The sequence below is a fragment of the Pezoporus occidentalis genome, unplaced genomic scaffold (assembly GCF_034315485.1).
Source record: "Pezoporus occidentalis ecotype Australia unplaced genomic scaffold, CSIRO_AGI_Poc_V1 ctg110, whole genome shotgun sequence".
Taxonomy (NCBI): Eukaryota; Metazoa; Chordata; class Aves; order Psittaciformes; family Psittacidae; genus Pezoporus; species Pezoporus occidentalis.
The window spans coordinates 327,145-343,626 of record NW_026912887.1 but is presented as its reverse complement, the minus strand read 5'-3'; the positions used below and the strand labels follow the sequence as shown (position 1 = coordinate 343,626).

General features: G+C 44.8%; 1 protein-coding gene across 3 annotated transcripts in view; it reads left to right on the top strand.

Moving 5' to 3' along the window:
- GALNT17 (polypeptide N-acetylgalactosaminyltransferase 17) overlaps positions 1-16,482 on the top strand; it is a 187,400-nt gene that overhangs the window by 43,257 nt on the left and 127,661 nt on the right. Inside the window, exon 2 of one of the 3 annotated variants that reach the window (XM_062631853.1) lies at positions 2,247-2,430. In XM_062631853.1, the coding sequence (XP_062487837.1) occupies positions 2,247-2,430 (184 nt within the window). Of the gene's footprint in view, positions 1-2,246; positions 2,431-5,015; positions 5,048-11,089; positions 11,119-16,482 lie in introns of those variants that run through there. The other 2 variants (XM_062631861.1, XM_062631869.1) reach the window with 2 other exon arrangements.

Below are 16,482 nucleotides of genomic sequence, written 5' to 3'. Positions count from 1 at the left end.
TGCTCTTCTGGGCCAATTTCAGGCAGGTTTACAAAGGGCTGAAGGCTTTCAAAGTGTGAAGATGTTATAAGCATGTGCTACTAAGAGGCCACAGCAGAAGGTTGTAGTGGAAACCAGCTCTGGATAGTTGTGTGTGGGGAAAAACTGGCTTCAGAGGTGATGTCCGTTTCTGCATCACTAGAGGCACTTAATCATTGCCTACAAGAAAGCCGGAGAGGGGCTTTTGACAAGGGTCTGTAGGGCCAGGACAAGGGGAATGGCTTTAACCTTCCAGAGGGGAGACTGAGATGAGCTCTTAGGCAGAAGCTCTTCCCTGTGAGGATGCTGAGGCACTGGCACAGGGTGCCCAGAGAAGCTGTGGCTGCCCCATCCCTGGCAGTGTTCAAGGCCAGGTTGGACACTGGGGCTTGGAGCAAGCTGCTCTTGTGGAAGGGGTCCCTGCCCGTGGCAGGGGTTGGAGCTGGATGAGCTTTAAGGTCCCTTCCAACACAAACCATCCTATGACTATGATTCATTTGCAGTGTTAAGCTGTTTAAGCATGATGTGAGAGATGGCTTGTCTTTTAAGACCCAAATGCCAAGGAAGTGCATGGGCTGGTTTGGGGATAATTACCAAAGTTACAGTGAAGGCATCTCAAGCTCACAAAAATGTGCCTTTCTTTGCACAGCGCTAAAATGGGGCAGGTAAAGGTAAACGAATGGATTGGTTGGGCGAGGGTCTGCTGCCACGGTTTGGTTTCAGTCCTGCCTCTTTCTGAGCCATCTTTTTAGCTAGCTGGAAGCAAATTTCATCCTTAGCTGTTTGGACATGAATGATCTTTCTTGCCAGGCATTACTTGACTCTTGCTGTGAAGTGCTCTACACCAAAGTGACATGCAGGCTGCACGGATGAACCCTTCTGACAGCCTGAGCTGGAGGATGAAATGTTCAGCCAGCACAGGGACAGACACGGAGATCCTCCCTGGCACATTGCACCTGGGAATGTTCATCTTTGTGACTGTCCCTGCGGCTGTGTTTGCTGTCCCGAGTGGCACCAAGAGAGAGGATGATGGTCTCATGGTAGAGTCCTGTCCAACACATGTGGATCAGTCACCTTAATCAATTCCTTTAGTTAAATGACACTGATTTAGTTCTATTTATCAAGACATGGTTTATGGTAGTAAAGGGAGTAAGAAGTTCATATGCAGAAATAAGGGAATATACTTAGTGAGGAGTGAGGAGAGACAAATGCATGCTGGGGGATGTGTGTGCCTAGTTGTCATGATTATGGTCTTGGAGGAAAGCAGTCAATGGCATTATAGGCTCATCAGTCAAAGCTGCTGGGTATAAAGCCATGTCTTGGCATTTCTCAGGTGTCTTTGCAGTCAACAGGCTTCATTTCCTCAGGACCTCAAGGTTACTGTCTCGTCCAAAGCATCAGTGGTGACAACAGTCAGTTCTGCTCTCAGAGTTAGGGCTATGCTGTTCAAACAAAGGAATACCTGGTTTCTTTTTTTACAAACCAAAACCAAGCCACAAAACATCAATACTTTGTTTCTGACAAAAGGAAGAATATGAGTCTCTGCTAATGAGCAATATTAAAATTCAAGGAGTCCTGTCTGATAAATAATAACATGAGCATGAACTTGGTTTCCCACAATCTCCACTGAATCACCAGTGTAGCTCTTTCTGTGCAGCTCATTTTGAACTTTGCCTGTTTCTTTCAGCTATGCAAATATAAATAAATAATTCCAGTTGATAGAGGAATGGGAATGCTGTACTTCAAAAGATAAGAAAGCTTTGAGGGGAATTTGTTTTTAAATCTGTAACATTTGTATGCTGTTCACTCTTCATACTGAGCAAAAATTCATTCAGCTGGCAGTTAACAAAGCCTGGTTTATTCTTGGACTGTGTTCAAGCTATCCTTCTCCTGGGGACGTCTAACCTTACATGTAATTACCTCTGAGAGTGGGCATGAGGCCTGAATAGCCTTCCTAACAGCTAGATAAATGCCCAGATCCCTGGGACAGGTTATCAGTTGGATGCTGTGGTGGCAGAGCTGTTGGGAACAGTGTGCCTGAGCCATGAGGAATTTCAAGATTTGAGTCATTTTTCATTCCAGTGAATGGCAAAGAACCAGAATTTGAAATGTTTTCAGAAAACCAAACCAAACAACCCCAGATTTTCAGATTGTGTCTGCTTCTTTGATAGCTTGGAAACAAGAGTGATGAATTTTAACAGTGATGGTGGCTTTTTTCTTCTCTCGAGGTCTGTCCAAGTCACTTGGTCTCATTGAAGGCTATGGTGGACGTGGTAAAGGTGGCCTCCCAGCCACTCTGTCTCCTGAGGAGGAGGAGAAAGCAAAGGGACCACATGAGAAATATGGCTACAACTCCTACCTCAGTGAGAAAATTTCACTGGATCGTTCCATACCAGATTATCGTCCAACCAAGTAAGTACCAGTTGCTCCATGAGGGAATGCATGTTTAGGTGTCATCCCAGAACCAGGAGAGATGGTTGCCTTCATATTCTCAGGTGACACTGTTCACTCTTCCCTCCTGATTCTTTACAGGGCTGTGCTCAGTAACCAGTGTAGTCTGGCTGAAAATCGGATTGTTCACAGAATCCCAGACTGGTTTGTATTGGAAGGGAGCTTAAAGCTCATCCAGTTCCAACCCCTGCCACGGGCAGGGACACCTTCCACTAGAGCAGCTTGCTCCAAGCCCCTGTGTCCAACCTGGCCTTGAACACTGCCAGGGATGGGGCAGCCACAGCTTCTCTGGGCACCCTGTGCCCGCGCCTCAGCACCCTCACAGGGAAGAACTGCCTAAGCCCTTGTCTCAGTCTCTTCTATGTAAAGCCATTCCCTTTTGTTATGTCACTACAGGCCCTGATCAGAAGTCCTTCTCCAGTTTTTATGTAGGCTAGTTCATAAAGACAAATTATCAGGGGAAAGAAAGTGAAATTTTTCTCACTCTTTTTTCTCTATTTCCCTAAAGCAATACATTATTTTGGGTGGCATCAGAAGCTCCCATCTGCTTTTGTCAGCAAAGGATTGTTCACTGAGCTGTTGAACTTTGGTGTTTGTTGCCCTGTAAATGTGTGCAAAGACTCCTTTATCTCCTTTGTGACCCTGCAAGACCTCCAGGGCTCTCCAGCAGCCCTTGTGCTCCTCCTGGGGTGATGGTTTTGGATTTGCCGTTGGAGATTTGTGCAGATGCCTTTGAAGGGACTCTCCTGGCTCAGGTGGCAATATCCTTCCTCTACTATTGTTCCGGAATGACCTTTTAAGATGACAGTGATGGTGATGCTAAGCAACATTGAAGAACAGACTTTAAATGAAATGCCAGATCATTTTGTTAAGTGTGAGATAGACATGCTGTAAGTTTATCTCTATGAAAGTTAATTTTAGATACGGCTGGCAGAGTGTTCCTCAGAATAGGAAGGTGTCAGTTTGTCTAGAGTGAAACCCCTGGTAAAGAAATGAGCTAAGAGAGATTTAGATTCTAAGAGATATTACATGTCCAATGCCTCTGTTGTTGGGGCAGTGACAAAGCCATTGCTTGGCTTCTGCAAACCATTGCAAATCATGCAGGCAGGGGATGCAGCTCCATGTCTCCAATGCAGTGGCAAGTTGTTACGGATGTGAGAGCACAGGGAGCTTTTGTTCCTTCACTCCTCTGCATGCTGCATGAATTTCAAGCAGCCACTCGGAGTTCCCAAGCCTGCCAACCACTGACAACAGAAATATTTGGATGAGTTTTCTAAGGAATAGAGGCCTGGCCTCCAATTTTGCTGGTATGGTTTGTGTGGACAGAATGAATTGCAGGTACAAATTGCACCTTTGGCATTATGATATGCAAATCCCACTACAATGACAAATCCTTGAAGTGAGACTTTCTCTGGCTGTTACCTGAGCCTGAGCTTCTTATTTTCATTTCTTATCCAGAACTCTGACTTTGAGCAGAGCCAGCGTTGCTTTGTGAGAATTAATTTGAAAAGTAATGCCTTTTTTTCCAGTCGGGGCGGGGGGGGGAGAAAAGGATTAATTCTGACATTTTGAGGCTTGCCTTGTGTTCTTGCTTAGTGCCACCATCCGTCATTTCATGGGAGGGTGGTGGAGAGGCCAGAGCAGACACAGCAATTGATTAAAAACGAATCATTTTGGAATTGGGCTGATAATGTGGAGGGAATTTGTGGGTACTGACTGCAGCTGCATAACTTAATGCTTTATATCTATGTAAGAACTTCAGGAGCCATATTTCAGTTATTGCTTTTTTTCTAGGGATCAATTGACATGGTATTGTAAGAGAGCACTTGGTCTGGTTACGAAATAGCTTGAGTTTGCTGGAGGATTAGAAAAGTTTCAGTTTCTCCTACTTGTGACTTGAAGATCCGTTCGCTATTTTGTACATGCCATTCTATGGCTGATTTTATGCAGGGTTTAATAAAAAACATTTAAGTCAAGTATCCTGGTCTCTGATTAAAATAGATTCAAGTCAAAGGCAATTAACCTAAATGGTTTCAAAGTTGCAGCATTAGTGGGGAAAAACTGTTGAAAACCCTCCAGCTGATCAGTATTAGAAAGCAGCTATTACTTTCAAATGTAGTAGGCAGCCCATCTGATTCAACCAAAGGCTGTTCAGCTGTTCCCTTTATTTAGTCATGACATGCCTTTGTAAAAAGCCCCTCTTCAGATTTCTTGTGAGCCCCTTTAGGTATTGGAAGACTGTTATAAGGTGTCTCCTGAGCCTTTTCTTCTCCGGAGAAGTCCCCTTTGTGGCCAAGGTGAGGGGGAATTAAGGAGAGTTTAAGGGAAATTTGGCATGTTTGTGATCTTTTGTATTTAGACTTCTCTGACTTGTGCTCAGCATCACCAAGGGTTCAGAGGTGCAGGTGTCCCTGCTCATTGCTCTTTGCAGGCAGGTGTTGGCAATAAGGAGGCATCATGAGTCCCAGCTGATGGCATTTTGAGTGCATACCCAGAGGCAGCAGAAAGGGTAGAAGTTAGTTTCCCTGGAGAAAATGGCTGAAGAGGTGTTGAGTATAAGGATGGTGCTTAGGAGAAGGTAAGGTCTTTCCGAGGGCTGGGGACAGGGTGTCTTGCTTGTCTGGATTTGGGGAATTGTAGTGTTTCTTTTGCAAGTTGGACAAGGCTTGGAGCAAGCTGCTCTAGTGGAAGGTGTCCCTGCCTGTGGCAGGGGGTTGGAACTGGATGAGCTTTAAGGTCCCTTCCAACCCAAACCAGGCTGAGATTCTGTGACTCTTTTAGTAGTGTGTATGATCACCTCTGTTTTGATTATAGAATGCAGTTTATTTGAGACATTTTCTTTTCTTAAAAGCTGAGGCTGCTCACTTAGGCTGGAAGGTAGAAAGTCTGCTTTGCTGTTTACCACTTGAGCGGTACTGGCCTTCACACTGAACTGCTTCCCCAGATGTGCTGCTGATGGCATGAAATAGTGTGTGTGTGTGGTTCTGATTCCATAGAGCTGTGTCTCTAAGACCTTAGTCTTGAACTTATTAATGTAGAAATTTCTGATCCTGGCTTTCTGTGGAATAGGGAAGGTTGTGTTGGGTGTGCATCACAATGTGCTTTTAGAGTGAATCAGGTAACAGTATTACATTTGGGTGACCAAGAAAGCTACTCCTTTGGCTAACATAAGGCAGGAGTAGTACTTTGGTGCAAAGGACCTTATTTCAAGTCTTGCTGTGAAACAGTGACATAATGAGGTAGGCAACGCATTTCTGTCCTTCTTGATGAGGTTTTTCAACCTGAGATTCCTGTGTGTTTTGTGAAACAGTTCCTGCTTCTAGATTGGAAGTGCCCAAGGTGCTGCCTGCAGACTGCAGGACTTGTACACCCATCTCTAGAAATAAGCTGGAGAGAGTTTTCTTTTATTTCCTGCAAAAACTGTGAAGGAGGAGGCTGATCTGTGAGTTTCATTGTTCAATTCACAGCATTTCCTGCTTCCTTATGAAGGATGGGGGGTTTAAGATATGTTTTCCTTATAGAAAGTGAAACGTATTTACATGGAATCCTAGGGGCTGCTGATATTCCCCTCTGATACTAGATTTTACGCACTTCTGTTTCATTCTGTGATGTGTGATTTAATGGGAATCTCTCCTGTGGTTAGAAGGAAAATCAAAATTGCTGTGTTAGGTCAGTCTACAGGTCCGACTTATCCAATATCTAATAATCTCTGATAGTGGAACCAGATGCTTCAGGTTGAAGAAATCATATTAAGGAAAGCTATGAAATAATCTGCCATCTGGTATGTTCTGACATCTCTGTTTTCAATCCTATCTAATATAAATGTGGAGTTCTCATTATCTCTTTAGAAGTCTGTTCCTCTGGAATCCTGCTAAGCTCCGATTCAATGGTATTTTATGGCATTATGGGATTAAGGAGCAGATTTGAGAAAAAATAATACCCACAGTTTTAGGACTATTGAATCATTGGGTAAAGATGACATATTCCTGCTGCTGGAATCTCACAACTGTTCTCATGCAGGAAAAGCCACAAGATATTAAAGTGAAGAGGAAGAACAGTTTAAGTGATAACCAACTTCCACAGCTCAATTATCAGATGTTTTGAGGGTTTCCCATCCAGGAGGCTGGTGGGTTCTGCACATGGGTTGGGCAAAGCATGGACAAACCATGCTGGTGTCTACTGGGACCTGATTCTGTGTTTTTACAGGGTTTGTGTGTACTGGCGGTGTCCTGGGTGGAGCTTCATCATAGAGTCACAGGCCAGGCTGGGTTGGGAAGGACATTAAGATCATCTAGTTCCCAACCCCCTGAAAGTGCAGGGACACCTCACGCTAGACCATGTTGCCCAAGGCTCTGTCCAACCTGGCCTTGAACACTGACAGGGATGGAGCATTTACCATTTCTTTGGGCAGCCTTTTTCAGCTCTTCACCACCTTCAGAGTAAAAAGTTCTTGCTCATATCTAACCTGAACTTCCCCTATGGAAGTTTGAACCCATCACCCCTTGTCCTGTCACTACAGTCCTGATGAAGGTCTCTCTCCAGCATCCTTGTAGCTCCTTTCAGACACTGGAAGCTGCTCTGGGGTCTCCGCACAGCTCCTCTTCTCCAGGCTGAACAGCCCCAACTTTCTCAGCCTGTCTCCATACAGGAGGTGCTCCAGCCCCTATCATCCTCATGGCCTCCTCTTGACTTGCTCCAACAGCTCCATGTCCTCTTTATGCCAACACCAAAACTGCACACAGTGTTCCAAGTGGGGTCTCATTAGAGCAGAGCAGAGGGGGCATCACCTGAAGCCATTGCTAAAGATTAAACGGTCACATACCACTGACTTGATTTGAGTGTTTCCCAGTGGTGTGTTTTGGGGTTGAATCAGTCATCACTCTGGAGTGTCTCAAGTGGCTGAATCATGCAGTTATGTCTGTAGGTGCCTGCCTTGGGAGCCTGGGAGCAATTGGGCTTTTTAGCACCATCTGGTTTTATTGCCAAAGACTTCTGTGTAGCAGCAAGTTGAGAGTCTTTCTTTGGGATATAGTGGGAAAGGCAGTTTTAAAGACTTTGGGCTGTTCTTCGACATCTTAAAGGAACTAAACCAATTCTTGATTTGATTTTTATGTAAAGTGGTCTGTGTGTGCCCTTTGGGGGCTCTCAGCATGTACGTATTGGGTGATAGACCATATGCTGGGGTGGAGGGAGCACACTGTAGCAAAAGGCACTGCCCTCTTTGGGGTCTTGGCCCACCCCTGTAGAGCCTTCTGCTCTCTGGCACGGGGCTACCTCTGGGTCTCAGCCTCCACTCAGGTTATGGGATATTGCAGGCACAAAGAATTGGGTTTTGGGTTTATAATCAAAACTGAATAGGTCTTTGGGGAGTCATGAATGTGGGTGTGACTTAGGTGAATCAGGACCATCCAGGAAGATGGGCTTTGAAGACCTGTAATTCATTGCCCTGCCTATGACAGCACACCATCACATCTCTGCTGTGCTGGACCCAAGATGTTTTCGTCCTGTGCTGAACACTGTGTCTGCTCACAGGGGCTTCAAGATTGGCAGTGTTTTGTCTGTCTGTGCCCTGTGGTTTGCTCTCATGGGTCTCAGGAAAGTTTCACATGTTAGTATACTTGCTTATTTTTATGTGAAAAAGAGCATATCTCCTCCACTGTGGAAATAACTAAAAAGACCAGGCTTTGCAGGTGCCTTTGTCTCGGTTTTCTCTTGTACTAAGGTACTGAAATGAGATGCTTCCTCAGCACGTATCATGACTTGGGCAGGACACTGCCCTGTGTGCTGCCTCATGTATCTGGCATCATATTGGTCTTAGCATCTTGTTTCTTCCCCAAAATAGAAGGCTTACAACTTCTCTGAGGCTTTGCTTGAAGCAAAATGCTTGTTCCCTTTCCCGCCTACCCACACGAGCATATTCTTTTTGGTAGATATCTGCAAATACTATTGCAGCAAGAGAGAGAGAGCTCTTTATTGCTGATGTCCTCAAGTTTTCAGTAGCTGGAACATTCCTGGAGTCACCCATTTGTGGTATTATGGCAATTACTCTAGTCACGTCCTGCCTGTTTTGTTTAGCCAACTTGATGACATGAGTCTAAGGAGAAGGACAAAAACCAACTACTTGAATTATGCTGGTGATATTTGCTGGGAAATAGAGTTTCATGACTGTTTGTTTGTAATCATTGCTATTTATTGCAAACAAAGGAGGTCAAAAGAGCTTTCTCTCTTGCATGTACAATAGGTTATGTTTTTCAAAGAGGTTTTGGTTTTGTTTCTTTTTGCAATCCCACATATAAATAATAGCAAGGAAAAGAGAAGCAAGCTGCAGTGAGTTCTCTTCATCAAATAACTGAAGGAAGAAACATTAAGGAATAAAGACAGTGTAAGAAGGAGAAACCCCATGACTTCCAGATGAGAAATTCTGCTTGAATAGGATGTGAGAGTGTATTAAAAGATACTTTTATCTTTAGGAAGAAGTGAGAGCTAGTCGTGTATCTCCTCTCCTAGTTGATAGTTGTGGGTCTGATCCATTGTTGTCTGAGAAGCACTCTTGCCCTTGGCTTTTTATGGCTTCAGCCATGAAGAAGTAAAGCGGTATTTTCCAATACTTGGAAAGATGCCACCCGATAAATTTCTGGGAGAGCAAGTAAAGAAATCAGGCAGTGAGTATCAGTGTCAAAGCTCTGGCATAAAGGAAACGTGCCTTGGACAAGGCTCACCAAGACAAGATCAGTTTTGCAATTCAGGACAGGTTGCTGGATGCTTTCTCTCTGTTCATGCCGTCCTGCCCCATCTGTACAACATCTACGAGGCTGATCATGGTTCTGGTGCTCCCCAAAGGAATGCTTGAGGCTGTGCTCATTTGTTCCCACTCTGCTCTGCAGATCATGGGGGCAGGAAGATAGTTACAAACCCAGCTTTAGACCTGAAACAACTTGGTTTTTCTTTCTCCACTGATGGTACTGCAACTTTTGGTGGTTTTTGAATGATTTGCGTGAGAGGAAAACGCTGCTTTATTGCTGCTTTGCTTTTCTAGTAGCAATACAAACCAGTGTGCTAGTGAATAAGTACTGGGTTTGATCTTTATTCCTCTGTGCCTACCAGTAATTCTTCCCGGTGAGGGTGCTGAGGCGCTGGCACAGGGTGCCCAGAGAAGCTGTGGCTGCCCCATCCCTGGCAGTGTTCAAGGCCAGGTTGGACACAGGGGCTTGGAGCAAGCTGCTCTAGTGGAAGGTGTCCCTGCCTGTGGCAGGGGGTTGGAACTGGATGAGCTTTAAGGTCCCTTCCAACCCAAACCACCCTGTGATTCTGAGATTGTTACTGGACTCCCAGTAATTCTTCTTCTTGAAAGCTAGGCTAATAAAGTCTCTTAACATACACTTTTCCAGCTGTGTTTGCTATTGGCTTATTATTTTCTGTGCCTGCTACTGTGACCTCTCGGGCGGGAGCCAGCGCTGTGGCTCAGAGCAGTGCGGTGCCTGTGCAGGCAGGGTTGGCTCCACTGTGTGCTATGACAAATCACCCCAAAACTGAAAGTGTGCACTTTCCCACTGGCAGGTTTAGGAATTTATTTTTTGTTTCTAATCTGGAGTTAGATGGGGACACAGGAGAGCTTGCGTTTTGCTTTATTTCTGTTTGAAGTAGAGGTGGTTGAAGTGCACTTTGTCTGACTGCACTGTGCTGGGTTTGTGTCAAAAGCCCTCGGTGCTCAGAAGTCTCAATATCTTCTTTAAATTCGGTTGGTGAGGAAGTGTTTTGGGGAAAGTAACTCTCGGGTTTGTTTAGTAGCTGTTAGGAGATTCTCTTGCTATCATTATGCTGCATAGTGTAATCTTGAAACGCTGCAACCATGGATTTATATACATGGTACCTAATTTTTGTCATGATTGTCAAGTTTCCCCTCCTAGCTAGAAAATTACCCCCTATTCTCACAACTTCGGAACATGATGCTTCAGGAAAGACTTCTGTCTATGAAATGTGCTTTAAAACATTTACTACTGTAAAGATAAGTGTTAAATGCATGCTTTGGCAGAGGGTAGGATTAGTATAATTTAACAACTTGCTTTTGTGCTCCTCTGAACTCTGGTGCTGAAAAATACCTGCATTAGCATAAATACTTCTGACTAAACTGTACTTGTGAAAATAAATGAACTAAATTAAGCTTTGGATACACTTCTTTGGAAGTTGGCTTCTAAAGAAGGCAAAGCTTGTGTGTTTGTGCTACCTGTCTGCTGGCATGTACTGCAGAGAGCTGCTCTGTTGCCACGGGAGCTTTTAAATAGGTCGTGTATTTACAGACAAACCAGGCAGAGGTGTGTATCTAATACTGATGTCTCACCAGTGTTGGGTCTGAAGTAATGTATTTAGTTTTCCAGCATCCAAGGCAGTTGGGTGTGTTGCCTGGGAAGGGCAGGAGGATGGGGACCTGCTGGGGATGAGCACGTCCTGCAGATGATGGCTTCTTTCAAAGGACAGTTAGCCACAAGTGATGAATCCTTTGAAATGGTTTCTGAGTCCATTACGGATTTTTTCTCCTCTTCTCCTCTCTGCTGTCCCCAGATTGTGGCTGTTCAATAAATCCCAGACCGAGGAGATCTCAATCTCTTTCTTCCTGTGTATGAAATAGCTTGTGTGCATGGGGAGAGATTGGTAAGTGGATGTGACACTCGTAATTGCTCTGGCTTTTATGTCCCTTAGATGTGTCTGAACCTAATAACTTTATTACAAGAAACTCTCTCAAAAATTAATTGTGTTCTGCATGTTCTCTTTTTACAACTTTGGAGGTAATTTCTTGTTAGAAGTTGCTGAATCAGTAATGTGCATTTAGACATGCCTGTATTTCCCTTTAATTTATAGTGAATATTTTTGATGCCCTAATTCTAAAATATAAAGCATAACATTTCTGAGGAATAGTTACTGGAAATAAGGTAGGTGCTTTAAAATCCTCAGGAAACGCAGGGAGTTTTAGAGCTTTAATGATTAGAAGTAGTTTATGAGACTCTTGTGTTCTGGCTCTCTAAACACTGATCTGTACCAGGCTACAGGCACCATTAGGTCTTTTAAGCTGCATGGGTAATAGAAAAGGGTTTTGGTTTTCCTCTGTGTGTGGGTAGACACAATTGATTTAATATTGATAGTCCCTTTTTCAAGAAGGCATGTGCAACTGAATCAGCAAAATACAAACTAAAATAAGGCATTAATGAATGGAGCATGATTAGGAAGTGGCAATATGTATAGCAGTCTGAACACTTGCTTTCTTTTAAGCTTGATTGTAATCTTTACAAAAGCCAAATGAAGATCAATTTATTTCCTAGTGAAGCTTTCTCTTTGCAAGAAGGACATGAATGAAGCTTGTTTGATATCAGTAGCTTCAGTTTGTGATTGTCACTGGTTCAGGATATGCAGGTTTTGCCTTCCCTCCTGAGATGGGAAGACGAAAAGCAGTGCAGATACCTAAGCAATAGCTGAGAAGCCGTGTGTATGATGGGATAAAGGGAACTTGAGCAAGCTTGAGCCTGCCTGTGTGTGTTCAGACAGCAGAAGATTGCAACAGGATTTATAACACATTGCATTTCAGCCATGGTGCTTTGCAGCCCAATCACCAGTAAATCATTCAATCCAATCAGTGCACCATTGATACATAAGAATTTATCTCCCAGGCTTTCAGCTGCATCAGACAAAGTGCGTATCGGTTTTCTGTGGCAAAGCGGAGCGTGTGCTGGGCCAGGAGGGGATCTGTGAATAGCTGCTGGCTGCAGGCAGGAAAGAAAAGGCAAATCTTGGATGTGTATTAATGTGTTAAGTTTGGCTGTGCAGTGGGAGAAGGTTTTGTGTTAGGCTTTATGTTGGGTCTTGTGGGAAGTGAGTAGAAGTCAGGTGTGATTCATAAGGTGAGGAGGAGAGGGCAGAAGACTCCTGAGTTTCCACACTGTGGTTTTCAGGTGTACACCCAAACCTCTGGTGTGTGCAGGTGAATGACAACTTTGTATTGGGAAGGAATAGACCGTGTGTCACTGTATGGGTTTCCATACAAGTCTGCTCTTTGTGTCTTGTGTGTACTCATGTCAAGTGTATCATGGCCAGGTTGGATGGGGCTTGGAGCACGCTGATCTAGTGGAAGGGGGTTGGAACTGGATGAGCTTTAAGGTCCTTTCCAGGACAATCAGTCTGTGATTCTATGGCTAGTGCTGCTTAAAAATGCATCTCACACGGCAGTCCGTCTGTCCACCCTGAAGTTGCTGTATACCTCTCTCCTCTTTGGGGGCTGGGACACCTTCCACTAGAGCAGGTTGCTCCAAGCCCTATCCAGCCTGGGCTTGAACACTGCCAGGGATGGGGCAGCCACAGCTTCTCTGGGCACCCTGTGCCAGCTCCTCAGCACCCTCACAGGGAAGAGCATCTGCCTAAGAGCTCACCTCAGTCTCCCCTCTGTCAGCTTGAAGCCGTTCCTCCTTGTCCTGTCAGTCATCCTGGTTAATTGTATTCAGTTACCTAGTACCTGAAATTGGAATATGAGTAGAAATGTAAATCAATATCAGCCCTGTCTTCTGTTTTTTGACTATTTGATATTGCTTGTGAGTTGGTTTTTTTTTTTGCCCCAAATGAATCAGTAGCTATCTCGTACCAGTGACTGGTGTGTTATCATAGCCTTGGTGAGCAGCCTGTGTGGCATGGCATGGCTGGGCTGTGGTGGTGCCAGCTCTGGGCTTGCGGAGCTCCTTGTGTGACTTGCACCCTGCAGGGGTTTGCCAGTCAGGGCTGGGTGACACCCATCTGCTGGGGCTGATCTGACAGAGATTAAGTAAACTTACACAGTGATTTTTTTGTACATTACAGAAGAGGTTTATAAACCTCTTCATCTTCCCAGTTCATAAACCCGTTGGCAGAGTGGGGCTGTTATTACAGGCAAGGAGAGCTGTCTCTGAAAATCCATTGTGCCTTTAAGTTCATCATTTTTGTACTAGCTGTTTCAGCAATGGCATTGTTCCACCCTGAGTTCCAGGCAGTACAAGTGCTGGCCACTTTTCTTATTCATTGCCCTAACTATGTACTGGGGATGTCAAAATCCTGAGTTCCCATGAGATCTATTCCAGTTAAGACACTCCTATGGTAAGGTTATGTACCAAGGATTTCACTTTAAATTTGGCAGGTAAGGCTTACAGCAGTGGCAGCTTTATATCAACCTACCTGAGAAGAGCTGTGAACTTGTTGGTAGAGCTTGCTGGTTTTACTGCCACCTGAAAGTCGCTGGCTGAGGGGCTCTGAAGGGATGTTATGGTCTCACTTCACTGGATGCGCCTGTCTGAATGTTCAGTCTAGGTCTGCCTGAAAAAAGGCATTTCTGCCTACCCAAAACAGAGCTGCATCAGTCTGTTATACCAGGGAGCAAATACTTCACACTTCAGGCAGAGTGGGGGGGGATAAGTTGTCTTTTGGCAGTGTCAGCATCTCTTCATTGACCTTGAAGGGAGCTTTAGACTAAATGTCTCTTAATTAACCATATCCAGTGTTGTGTCTACATGATCAGCTACATGAGCAAGAGACACCTCTAATAGAGGATGTCAAAACATACCTTGTTAATTTACAGCTTTACATTACTGCCATTCATCCCATGATCTCCCAGCACTTCCACACTTGTAATTGTTGAGGATTTGGTTGCCCCTTTGGAGCAGAGTCAGTGTTCTCTGCCTGACAGCGACAGCAGGAGGAGGTCAGGGTACTTCTTGCGTTAATGTGATGACGCCTGGCTCTGTGAAGTGCTACCGACAGCCATTTTCAAAGCCTGTTCCTTCTGTCTGTGCCTGTTTTGATGTTATTCAGCATTCAGGTCTGTTTGGAGGGGGGCTGTTTTAAAACAAACAGGCAAAAAAGAATGCTTCTGTATCTTCTCGCTGTCTGATGTGATTTACCTGTATGACAGAAGGGCCAGCAGAGTGGCAGAGCCATTGCGGCAAGACCTGGGGGTTTGTTCCTGAGCCCTGCTGACCTCCTGTCATCTTCAGGTTGAGCACTTAATTCCTGTATTCCTTCATTTGGAGCAATGATAATGTTAAGTTTGAACAACAACATGTGGTGCTTAAATCATTGATGCCTTAGCATCAATGCAGATTCCTTTTCCTGAAGACTCTTGACAAACTGAGTCCCCAGCTTTGCTGTGGATGTCCATGGTGTCTGCATATGGCTCTGATATTGCTATGTGGTCACGCAGGGCAAACACGCTGTCTCTGTCTAGCCCTAGCTTGTCATGGTGTATTTGTCATTGTGTGACTGCTGAGGAGGAGGCAGAGCTGGGGGGGCTCTAGGCAAGAAGCAGATACAGTGGATGTCATTGCTTGATCTATCCTGGAAAGCACATACCTGGTGATGGCTGTGGGGTTATAAACCATATGCTGTGTTAACCTGCTCTTGGGGCCCTGCTCCACCAAAAGAGTCCTGAAGCTCTGTCTCTATAATGAGGTAAAATGGTTGGTGCATTGTGTTTGGAGAATGCTCTGAAAGTGCAGGTTTTGGAATGGAAGGGTCAGAGCTTCCTAGGCACTGAGATATGTATTGATAATCCTTTTAGTTGCAAGATAATGTTTCGTATAGCCATAGAATCCCAGACTGGTGTGGGTTGGAAGGGACCTTAAAGCTCATCCAGTTGCAACCCCCTGCCATGGGCAGGGACACCTTCCACTAGAGCAGCTTGCTCCAAGCCCTGTCCAGCCTGGCCTTGAACACTGCCAGGGATGGAGCAGCCACAGCTTCTCTGGGCACCCTGTGCCAGCGCCTCAGCACCCTCACAGGGAAGAATGTTTTCTCCACCCTGCCTTTTGTCAGAGCTTGGTAAAACAGTGATCTATAACATAGTAACTTTGGGGAGAATTCCATTTAATGTGCAGAAAATCTCACCGAGTTGTCTATTGTGCACCCCTAGCTTTGATGCTGCAGTTCCATATATCACTGTAGGAAAGGCATTTAAAATGCATGAGCTTATTAAGTTGAATCTCTCTGCTCCTGAACCGCGTTTTATAGGAAAATCTACAAAATCCTAGAAGAGCTGTGCTAACATAGCTGAACACTTTCATGACGCTAACAGTGTTTTTAAGGACAGTAAGTAACAAGAATCATTTATTCTACTAATCAAAAGAATATTTGCCTATTTAAGTATTCAAACCCTCAAGCCTAATGCAAGAATGAAATGTCAGGAAGGGATAAGCTCCTGATAAGCACATTAGCTGGATCGGTGTGATGGCCAGCAAAGAAATGATTAATAATGATATGTCAGGAGCCAGATGGGGGGACTACTGAGTGTTAGAATTAAGAATAAAAAATAGGGGGCTGGGGGAATATACCCACTCTAATGTGTGGAGGAAATATTTTAAAAGCCATTATCAGAAGAGGAAATATTTTAAATCCCATCATGAGGATCCTCTTTTATGAAGAAGTGTGGGTTTCATACTCAGAACCACCACATTCTTTTTCTACCGTGTTGTTTTCCACAGGCATGTAAGATGTGGGTTCCCCTGTCCATTTTGTGCTACTGCATAACGGGCACAGATTTTCATGCCTGGGTCATGGCTGTTTATTATGGCTGATCACAAAAGGAAGCTGCAGAGGTTCCAGTAGGACCCCGATCAGTAGCTATGGGGGTAGCTTCACTGGATGTGGGAGCAATATAAGGCCTTAAAGGTCTGGGCATTCTGTGGGTGTTCAACCTTGTCCATGGCAGTTCCTGTTGTTGGCATTTCAAAAGCACATATGGAAGGGATGTCACCTTCATGCAGTGTGGGAGGAACATCTTGAACAGCCCTGAAGGGCATCTCTTCGAAGATGAGTAATGGCATGGCATCAGAGCTAATGTTGATGGAGCTATTAAGTAGATACACCGGACATCAATCAGCCTGAGCACCTGTCAGGGCTAGCATAGAGGGCTTCTGCTCCTGAGACCCTCTGTTGTGTGGCAGCAGGAGCAGTGGGTCCAGTACCCACACAGGGCTGTCATTGTATTCCCTAGCTTCAGAGCGTAACGCA